The 11,319-nt window shown below is 43.6% G+C and overlaps 1 protein-coding gene across 1 annotated transcript; it reads right to left on the bottom strand.

Moving 5' to 3' along the window:
- Positions 1 to 25: 25 nt before the first annotated feature.
- Positions 26 to 3,012, bottom strand: LOC123452766 (succinate dehydrogenase assembly factor 2, mitochondrial-like). The gene is made up of 4 exons (XM_045129477.1): positions 2,738 to 3,012; positions 2,505 to 2,631; positions 544 to 612; positions 26 to 460 (listed from the first exon to the last, which is right to left on the bottom strand). Exons 1-4 carry the CDS (start codon positions 2,923 to 2,925, stop codon positions 317 to 319), a joined length of 528 nt encoding a protein of 175 aa, XP_044985412.1. The 5' UTR covers positions 2,926 to 3,012; the 3' UTR covers positions 26 to 316.
- Positions 3,013 to 11,319: the final 8,307 nt, after the last annotated feature.

Raw genomic sequence — 11,319 nt, 5'->3', positions numbered from 1 at the left:
AAGCATCTTCGGTGACGGTGATACCTATCAAACATTTCATACATCACATTATCAAATTTAGTGAAAATGCAACAATGATTTGTACATACATAAACTCAGATCTAGAAAACGAGGTCTATTTGGTTGCACTTACCTGTGCAAATCATACATTTCCCTCAACGGGAACAAGTGAAACCTTCTTACTAGAACAAGATCAAATGGGAATACAGATCATGGAGCATCACTAACCATGAGTTGCTTTATTTACACAAGCATTATACACACCGATGAGAACAAACTTATTTTTAAGACTGCAATAATGGTTTCAAGCACCTTATCACTGGTTTCCGTACTTGGGTCCATCAAGACCCCTCTTGTCATCCCACCCTCTCACCCAAGGCTGACCAGGCGCTGACCGGGTCTCTGGGGAAGAGTGCTTGCTCAGGTTATCCGTCACCTTCGACTTAATGGCAGCAAATACCTAGTTTTGGTGAAATTCGTTTAGTATAGAAACAATGAGAATAATAGAGGAACAGAAGAAGATTTATTTGTGGTATGACATACAGGATTAGAGTTTACAGTCTCTGGTGGTTGCTCTTGACCAGTAAGCCATTTCCACAAATCTGGGTTCTCCTGCAGAATCAAATGGTTATAGAATAAGAAACAACAATCTGCACAAACAATATACAAGAGCTAAGGGGTTCCTTGATGACCATGGGAGTTGGCATCAGAAAGTTCAATGTCATTAGGTCATGGCAGTTATTTTCCGGAATTAAAAGTATCTCTTCTGGTTTTGAACTTTTGATGCTATTGATACTCATCAACCACGAATGATGATAAGAAACAATAACACTTGTCTAAAGCAGCATCTAACAAGATAACTTGGAAAGCATAGTCTTAAAAAAAGGTATAAAAAAGTGTGAATATGTGACTGCTACCTACCATCATAACAATAATAAGACAGTTTGGCAGGTGTATGCTTCCGAAGAAAACTATGACTCTTGTTAGTACTCCCTCCGTCCGGAAATACTTGTCACAGAAATGGATGTATCTAGACATATTTTAGTTATAAATACATCCATTCTTATCCATTTCCGTGACAAGTAATTCTGGGCAGAGGGACTATCAAATAAGCAGCTCAGTCAGAATAGTCAGTACTACTTTTGCTAAGAGTACTTTAAGCTAAGAGTTTTCTGATAACCATAGAAGCCATGTCCAGATTTATAATCATTATGGATTTGGGCCAATAGGTCTGTAATAATATACGGAAGAAGCTCAGCAAGCAGAGTAGTTGGGTTCATGAATTATTAAACCAGCAAGCGACTGACATAATGTATAGAAACAGCACTAAAGATCAACTGGTAAGAAACATAATCTACACAGTAGAGAGTTTTGAAAGAAATTTCTATATGAGCTGGCAAGGAAAAATTACTGTACCATCTGGAAGGATATCTTACGGTGCTACAAACCATAATTACCTCAAGATTCTAATGTAAACTCTAACGGTGATCACCAAATATCTAAAGAGAGAAGTGCTCACTTTTTGTGATTGCCCCAAGATATGAACAATACAATACAAAAACTTGGTCTCAGAGAAAAAAAATGATGGGGTGAAATTGGTACTTCCTCCACCCCAATTTACATGGTGCCCTCGCTTTTGTTATTTAACTTTGACCGTCAATTAGACTAACAATATATGAGTAATGTGCCATAAAAATTATACACTGGGAAAAAATTCTAGCACATATGAATTTAATGGTATAATTTTTGTGGCACTTACTGTATGTTCCATTGGTCAAATTGATGGTTAAATTTGAACACGGAAATGTATGTGCGCCATGTAAATTAGGACGGAGGGACTATATGATTATGTTGATCCAGAAAGTAATTCATGCAGACACAGACTGGACTGATACCACACCGAACTAGATATTTTGTGAAGCATCTAGCAAGCTCAGTTCACGTTCAGCTGGCAATTCTACATATTATTACCATAAGAGATGGAAAATCTAACACAGGTGGGTTATGGCACTACAGAGGAACAAGATTGTAAATATGCATGTGCCTTTGAGAATGATTGGCTGGAACACAGGTAAGATCTCTGATACTAAACCCTGAGCACGAGCCGTAATACAAGTGTTTGGGTAGTCGATTCTTGCGAAGTGACGGATGGACATCAAACTACATCTGATACTCGCAGCATGCCTCACATCACACTGAACATTCTCACTGCGAATTTTTAACCAGCACGGTACATTACATATAAGCTGGTGTGGTGGTTCGGGGCCAATTTAAGTGGGTCAAGCATGACAGACACAGGCTGAAGTGATGAAGCCAGTACAAAGAAACAGTATGTTCTTAGCATTGCACTGGATAGAGGTTATTCAGAAACCAAGAATATCCCTACTGGCTGATTTTTTTCAGTCTGAAGTATGTTACAGATACCATAGTAACGCAGAAAAGCAATCAGATGACGAGCTAGATCAGTAATGAGGGGAGGGACAGGGCAGGGCGGGGTGGCTCACGAGGTCGAGGATCTGGAGCAGGGAGCGGATGTTGGCCTCGTCCATGGAGCGGACGTGCTGCTCCACCCAGGTCCCGAGCACCAGGTCCAGCTCCAGGAAGCCCCTCTGCTTGCTCCTGTACATCAGACTGCACGCACGCACGCAGGTACACGAGGACGTACGCGGCCTCCCAATCAGCAACCGTGGTCGGTGGCCCGTAAGTTGGAGAGGAGATGGGGTAGGAGAAGACGCACCTGTTGACGAGGCGGCGGCGGCTCTCGTCGTTGGAGAGGTCGATGGCGGTGCCGGCGGTGTTCTGCTGGGTGGAGGCGGTGACGGAGAGGAGGCGGGTGGAGGATGCGGGGAGGAGGGCGCGCGAGGAAGCTGGCGACGGGAGGGCGCGGCGGAGCTGGAGCGCCCGGCGGAGGAGCGTGGCCGCCATGGCAGCCGCGGGGGAGGGAGGGGATCGCGAAGCGGGGAGGGGGAGGGGGAGGGGGAGGGGCGTGGCTGGCTGGTTGGTGGGCCGTGCCGCCTCTTCACAAGTCGGGCTCGGTCGGTGACTTTGGGTTCGTGATGGTGCGCGGTGCGGCGTGGCGGCGTTCTGGGCCAGACGACGACAAAGCCACGCGGTGCGGCAATGGGGCCACGTCGACACCGCCACGATTCCAAAGCCGGACGCACGGTTTGTTCTTTTTTTTTATAGATCATGAAAGACGCGCGTTGCTGCACCCGTCTATTATGAATTTAGGATGAAATTATTATTGATATATTTGTATAACAGTAATTATTTTTTTGTGGTTTGCGATGTTTATTTTGTTGCATTTTATTTGTTTTATTTTTTTAAAAAAAATTGTGATGTTATGGGCCACTAATAGTAATTTTCTTATTTGTGTGTAATATTTAAATTAGGCTGGTAGGGGCCTGTATAGGTATTAATACTTTTGCAGCAGCAGTTTTTGTGTATTGATGTGTATGTTGAACGTTTTTAGTGAGGGTTTAATTCTGTATATTTATGTAGGATCGTAATCGCTTAAGATATATTTGTATTACATTAATTATTTTCTTGTGGTTTGCGATCTTTATTTTGATTCAACTTTTTTGTTTTATTTTTTGGAAAATTTGGCGTCTGGATCACACCACCCGCGCTGTTGCCTCGTCTGGAATACACCGCCCGTGCCGTTGCCTCGTCTGGATCAATCGAGCCCTACAACGCGTACACAGATGGGCTATCATACCAGCCCATCCAAAGTCCAATCAACCACAGCCCTTCGAAAAAATCGCCAGAGTAGCAGCCCCTTAGGACATGCGGCCCAAGTCACGGTAATCAAGTGCTGAAACGATCATCTGACGACCAGAAATGATTAAAAGCAAAATCTGACGGTCGTTAGTGTTGGGAGCGTGAGAGAGCTCGCTTTAGGTGTAGTTTTACTGTCCTAAATTTTTGGTTGAATCGGTTAGGCATTTGTTGTCCGTTTATGTATGGTGATCGGCGCTCCCAATCGACCGAAACAATATACATCTGCTATGACAAATATTTGGAATTTAAACTCAATGCCTAAAGATACAACAAAATAGATAAAAAGAATTGACAAACACTACGAACAGTATGCGATAAAAATGGACCAAATCAATGGCTCTACATAACTTGATCTACAATGGAAGAAGAGCCAACACCTTACAGAAATCAAAAGCAAAATTTCATAAGAGATGGCATGAACATCAAGTAAAACAATTAATATTGTACAAAGTTGAATATTAATCATGAAGCTTCAAAATTTCATAACTAGATGTCACAGATCAATCATGAAGCTCGAGCATCTCCCTATCTCTCTTCTCGAACCAAGGCCTCTTCCTCGGGGACCGTGCTCAATTCTATCGTCATGATCTCCACCTCCTTCATCATGTAAGCGAGCGCCACTTGTTTTGCTTTGGTCTAGGCCTAATAGTCTCGATCTCGAGCTCATTCCAGGAGAAGTCCAGCATATTCGTTAAGTCTTCAATAGTGGCTACCAAGTGGGTGGTGGGTGGGAAATAAAATTCCCTGTGACCGGGCTCGAAGCCGAACTAAGCGTAGGCCAGGCCCGGGTCGTCCGAAATTTCCACAATTCGGATCCAGGTTCGCATCTCGTCAGATAGGAGAGGATTATCCATACTAGTCTTCGAAGTTTTGGGAAAGCCGATTTTTTGTTTGTTGGCACAAGGAGTGTGCTTGTCCTGGGTTAACCCCTGATCTTCGAACACCGCGGTCAGATCCATGCTCGATGCATAATCTTGAGTGGACACCATCCTGGGCACGAAGTGGGGGAGGGGATCCGAAGTCAAGGCTTCGGGGTTTTCGGGCTCAACGGGTGAAGTCGTGAACCCAACAAGGACCACATCACCTTGGGCATGAACGACATAATCTAAGTCGCCGAACTTGATTCCCTGACCCGGGGCAAGCCCGTTGATCTGGCCGAGGTCATGAGCTGCCTCGACATGATGAACAAAACTGGTCGGGGAGAAAGATATCCCCGGTAACGATGTCGTCGCTGGTGACCGAGCAAGCCTTCGATCCTTCTGGCAATCCTAAAGCGGAACTCTCAATGAAAGCACCAATGTCAGTGTCAAAAACTGTTGGCAGATCTTGGTTAGGGGGTCCCGAACTGTGGATCTTGGATTGATGGGTAGCATGAGACAAAGGAGACGATGTTTACCCAGGTTCGGACCCTCTTGATAGAGGTAAAACCCTACGTCATGCTCTTGTTTATATTGATGGTGGGGTATCGAGTACAAAGTTGATCTACCTCGAGATCGTATGTTATGGTCTAAACCCCTAGGAGTAATGATCTTAACTTGTCCTATGAACTAAAGCCCTCCGGTTTATATAGATTCCAGGGGTACTAGGGTTACACAATGTCGGTTATACCAAGGATAAAACATGTCGATTATCATCTTGCCGTGGGGCACACACCAAGTCTTCGACAGAGTCCGACTTGGATATACAACGTCATCTTGTATTCGGATTCCAGTGATAATTACATGACAACCCAGGAGTCCGCCCCATGAAAATAGGTAAGCGCCCCGAGGACCCCTTAATCCTGGACTCCCTCAGTGTGCACCCATCATCATAACATGGCAATAAAAGAAATAGAAAGATCATATGCTTATCTCATGAGGAGTAATGACTTCACATAGAAAAGGGTATACGTGATAAAAGTTGTTGAGAATAAATAAACACAGTATTCGTCATTGTTACAATCTAAGCAAGATGACGATATAGGAGAGGAGATTCTCACATAAATACACTATCTTGGACACCTTTTATGATTGTGATCCCTCACCAAATATTGTATAACGATCTAGTGTTGATGTTGGACATGGAAGACAACGTAATTATCATGATAGTTTATATTCACATAGAAGTTATATAGTCTTAGATCCTTTAACATGTGGTGCTTGCTTTATATCCCTTTCTAGCCATAACCCCGAGACCTAGTTTCTTGTCATGAGAGTCCAACAAGCCTACCTATGGATTGAATAAGATCCTTCAAGTAAGTTGTCATCGGTGCATCAAGCAATAAAAATTGCTCCAAAAAATGTATGATCTTTTATTGCAAGGAAAAATAAGCTTTGTACGATCTTGTGATGGCAAAAAATTAAAAGCGGCAGAGTGCATAATAAAGTTTGCTATCATAAGAGGCAATATAAAGTGACGTTCCTTTGCATTAAGAGTTTACATATCCATAAACTTAAAAGCGCATGACAACCTCTGCTTCCCTCTGCGAAGGGACATCTTTTATCTTCAGGAGTTCACTCCTGTGCATGAGTCAATAAATTTGTTACTCTTCCTACCTATTAACTCTATAGTGGAAAGATTCAGACTTATATATCCAGGTGGATGTAGATGATCATGATTTATTACTGTTGACATTATCCTTGAGGTAAATGAGTTGGGCGGCAAATCATTTATTCCCCTATCTTCCTATGTTTCCTATGGAAACATGAGCCCCAAAAATATGTCTTGAGCGTGAGCAATCATAGAAGATTAAATGATAGTTGAGTATGTGAACTTGCCAATAATAAAGCTCTTACATAGACTCTCCTCTGAAATATGATGAATTGTGATGGTCCCAATGACTGAGAATATAGTTTCTTGATTGCCAATAAGGTTTATGCTTCATACTCCAATAATTGTGAATGGATAATTACTTGTTTATGAGGAGATATATGATAAAATACTTGCTGATATGCTAATATTCATGATGCTCTCATGTTCGTATTTTGTTTTTATTGACTTCTCCCTCTCAAATCATGTGGCCATTTTTTTCGATCTCGGCTTTTGCTTGAGGACAAACGAGGTCTAAGCTTGAGGGGAGTTGATACGTCCATTTTACATCATTATTCCTTATTGAAATTTTTGCTATTGAAAAGGACGTGGATGTCGCCTAGAGGGGGGGGGGGTGAATAGGCGCTTTAAAATAGTTAAGGTTTAGGCTTGAACAAATGCGGAATAAAACTAATCGTTTAATATGTCAAGCACAAAACCTACAAACAACTAGGCTCACCTATGTGCACCAACAACTTATGCTAAGCAAGATAAACAACTAAGTGATAGCAAGATATATTACAATAAAGAATAAGTCTATCACAAAGTAAAGTGCATAAGTAAAGGGTTCGGGTAAGAGATAACCGAGGCACGGGGAGACGATGATGTATCCCGAAGTTCACACCCTTGCGGATGCTAATCTCCGTTAGAGCGGTGTGGAGGCACAATGCTCCCCAATATGCCACTAAGGCCACCGTAATCTCCTCACGCCCTCGCACAATGCAAGATGCCGTGATTCCACTAAGGGACCCTTGAGGGCGGTCACCGAACCCGTACAAATGGCAACCCTTGGGGGCGGTCATCGAACCCGTACAAATGGCAACCCTTGGGGGCGGTCACCGAACCCGTACACGTGGCAACCCTTGGGGGCGGTTACCGGTACCCGTACAAATTGCTCGGGGCAATCTCCACAACCTAATTGGAGACCCCGACGCTTGCCGGAGCTTCACACCACACTGATTGAGCTCCGAGACACCACCAAGCTTCTAGGACGCCAAAGCATCCACGAAGAACAATATCAAGGGTACTAAGTACCAAAGGTAGTAAGCTTCTCAACTTCTCACTTCCACGTATCACCGTGGAGAACTCAAACCGATGCAACTAATGCAATGGCAAGAACACACGAAGTGGTCAAGTCCCTCACACTCAAATCCCTCCACAACAACAAAAGCTATGGAGAAATATGAGAGGAAGAACAAGGAGCTCACAAAGAACTCCAAGATCAAGATCCAAGGGGTTCCCCTCACATAGAGGAGAAAGTGATTGGTGGAGATGTGGATCCAGATCTCCTCTCTCTTTTCCCTCAAGAACAAGCAAGAATCATTGGAGGGATAGAGAGTAATCAAGCTCTAAGAATGTCAACAATGGAGATAGAACAAGAGCTCAACAGATGGATAAGGCCAAGGGGGAAGAAGACCCCCTTTATATAGTGGGGGAAAGAATCAGACCGTTACCCCCACTCTCTGCCCGAGCTCCAGCGGTACTACCGCTGGCATTCCAGCGGTACTACCGCCAGCGAGCGGTACTACCGCTGGCACTCCAGCGGTACTACCGTTGGGCCCCTGGTAGTGCAAAGGCACTACCACCGCCAAGAAAGTCTTCGCAAAAAGGTCCGTCCACGAACAACCGCTAGGCAGGCGGTACTAAGCTCCTGGAGCGGTACTACCGCTGACCAGGGGCGGTACTACCGCTAGGGCCAGCGGTACTACCGCCAACTCTAGCGGTACTACCGCTAGGTCCAGCGGTACTACCGCTCGCCACTGAAACAACCATAACTTTCGCATACGAGCTCCGAATCGAGCAAACCCAAGCTTGTTGGATTCAGGACGACAAGGGCTATCCAAACAGGGACTGGAAATCTTAAGACCATGCGGTTATGAATATGCCAAAGATATAGAGATGTGAGATCTCTATGAATGAAGAACCGGCAAAAACTCCAACATCGAAAACATCATAGTAGATGCATATGGACTCCGTTTTCGATGAACTCGAGCTTGTCACGAAGATGACCATAAGCTCTAAAACTCACAAAGAGAAACACCAAACCAGAACCAAGAAGTATGATGCAAGGATGCAAATGGTTTGAGCTCTCAACGAACGATACGATCAAGCTACTCACTTGAGAGCCCCCCTTGATAGAACAGCAATCTATCCTAACCAGAAAACCTATCAAGGGCAAACCTATACCTTGCACCTCGTCCTCTTGAGCTAGATGATGATGATCTTGGCTTCCTCAAGATGGACCACCTTTCTTGATTGTGTTGGCTTGATGAAGACTAGTTGATTGCTCCCCCATACTCACTATGGGTGAGCCACTCTTCAGCATATCTTCACAAGTCCATTGCCACCACAATGGACGGCAAGCTTCAAGCATGCTATCTTCGTGCTGATCCACTTGAACTTGCACATCGCAATCTTGATGACAATCACAACTTGACGTCATACTCCATGGGTTGTATGAGATCTTCCCTTTGACGCAAGCCCATGGAAACACACCTAACCCCCACATAGAACTCTCACGAAGACCATGGGTTAGTACACAAACACCTAATGGACAATGCTTACCATACCATGGGATCACTTGATCCCTCTCGGTACATCTTGTACGCTTTGTGTGTTGATCATCTTGGTTTACTCTTTGTCTGAGATCTTGATCAACCATTGATGATGATCACAACTTGACGTCATACTCCATGGGTTGTATGAGATCTTCCTTTTGACGCAAGCCCATGTAAACACACCTAACCCCCACATAGAACTCTCACGAAGACCATGGGTTAGTACACAAACACGTAATGGACAATGCTTACCATACCATGGGATCACTTGATCCCTCTCGGTACATCTTGTACGCTTTGTGTGTTGATCATCTTGATTTACTCTTTGTCTGAGATCTTGATCAACCATGTGTCTCTATGACCATTCTTTGGATAATACCTTGAATACCATCTTGGTCATCATATAAACTCCTTGAACCCAACAGATGGGCTTCAAGAAGTGCCTATGGACAAATCCATACCATGGGATCACTTGATCCCTCTCGGTACATCTTGTACGCTTTGTGTGTTGATCATCTTGATTTACTCTTTGTCTGAGATCTTGATCAACCATGTGTCTCTATGACCATTCTTTGGATAATACCTTGAATACCATCTTGGTCATCATATAAACTCCTTGAACCCAACAGATGGACTTCAAGAAGTGCCTATGGACAAATCCTATAAATGTAACTTAAGGCAACCATTAGTCCATAGGAATTGTCATCAAGTACCAAAACCACATATGGAGATATATGCTCCAACAACTATTCTTGTCCATTGTTCCCTATTATCATACAATTACTATGACCGTTCTCTCTGTATATGCAAGGTACATCACAAAGAGGGAAATATCTGGAAACTGAAATTCTGGACTGGGAAACCAAGAATAAGGCAAAAAAACCGAGACTCCAAATGACCTGAAACTTCACAGAGATTTTTTTATGGAATATTTAAGAATTATTGGACCAAAAATATACTAGAGGGGGGCCACCTGCTGGCCACAAGCAGGCGCGCCCACCCCGTGGATGCGTCGTGATGGCTTGTGGGGCCCCTGCTACCTTCCTAACACCCCTCTTCTCTTATATGGTGTGTTTTACCCTAGAAAAAAAATCATAAGGAACCTTTCGGGATGAAGAGCCACTGTCTTGAGGCGGAAACCTGGGCAGAGGCCCTTTTGCTCACCGACAGAGAGATTCTGCTGAGAGGATTCTCCTCGGGGGGGGGGGGGATCGAAGCCATTTTCATCACCAACGGTTCCTCCTTCGTGGGAGGAACAATCTTCATCAACATCTTCACCAGCACCATCTTATCTCCAACCCTAATTCATCTATTGTATTCAATCTTTGTCTCAAAACCTCAGATTGGTACCTGTGAGTTATTAGTTGTGTTGATTACATCTTGTAGTTGATGCTCGTTGGATTACTTTATGGAAGCTATTATGTTCAGATCCTTAATCATTATTATTATACCTCTAATCTTGAACATGTTGATGAGGTGTGGGTAGTTGTCATTGTTCTTAGGACATGGAAGAAGTCTTGTTATAAGTAATCATGTAAATTTGGTATTCGTTTGATATTTTGATGATATGTATGTTGTTACTTCTTTTAGTGGTGTCATGTGAACGTCGACTACATGACACTTCACCATGTTATGGGCCTAAGGGAAGTCATTATGGAGTAACATGTAGATGATGGGTTGCGAGAGTGATAGAAGCTTAAACCCCAGTTTATGCGTTGCTTCATGAGGGCTGATTTGGATCCACACGTTTAATGTTATGGTTAGATTTATCTTAATTATTCCTTCATAGTTGCGGATGCTTGCGAGAGAGGGTAATCATAAGTTGATTGTTTGTTCAAGTAAGAACAACACCTTAGCACCGGTTCATCCACATATCAAATTATCAAAGTAGCGAACGCGAATCAACTCAACATGATGAACACGACTAGACAGAAATTCCCATGTGTCCTCGGTAGCGCTTGCTTAATATAAGAGTACTTTCAGGCGTGTCCTTTGCTACAAAAAGGATTGGGCTACCTTCCTGCACCTTTGCTATTATTGTTACTTGTCACTTGTTACAAATTATCTTGCTAGAAAACTATCTACCACTGTTACTTACACCACTTGTAGAGAATACCTTGCTGAAAATCGTTTGTCATTTCCTTCTGCTCCTCGTTGGGCTCGACACTCTTACTTATCGAAGGGAGTACGATTA

The sequence above is a fragment of the Hordeum vulgare genome, chromosome 5H, assembly GCF_904849725.1.
Source record: "Hordeum vulgare subsp. vulgare chromosome 5H, MorexV3_pseudomolecules_assembly, whole genome shotgun sequence".
Classification (NCBI taxonomy): domain Eukaryota; kingdom Viridiplantae; phylum Streptophyta; class Magnoliopsida; order Poales; family Poaceae; genus Hordeum; species Hordeum vulgare.
The sequence above is the reverse complement of the archived record's forward strand: the minus strand, read 5'-3'. Positions and strand labels throughout refer to the sequence as shown.

Coding starts and splice junctions, on each gene's coding strand:
- LOC123452766 (XM_045129477.1), bottom strand. CDS start 2,925: ATGGCGGCCACGCTCCTCCGCCGGGCGCTCCAGCTCCGCCGCGCCCTC. Junction 2,632..2,737: donor CGCCGCCGCCTCGTCAACAG/GTGCGTCTTCTC, acceptor GCGTGCGTGCAG/TCTGATGTACAGGAGCAAGC. Junction 461..543: donor AGACTGTAAACTCTAATCCT/GTATGTCATACC, acceptor CACCAAAACTAG/GTATTTGCTGCCATTAAGTC.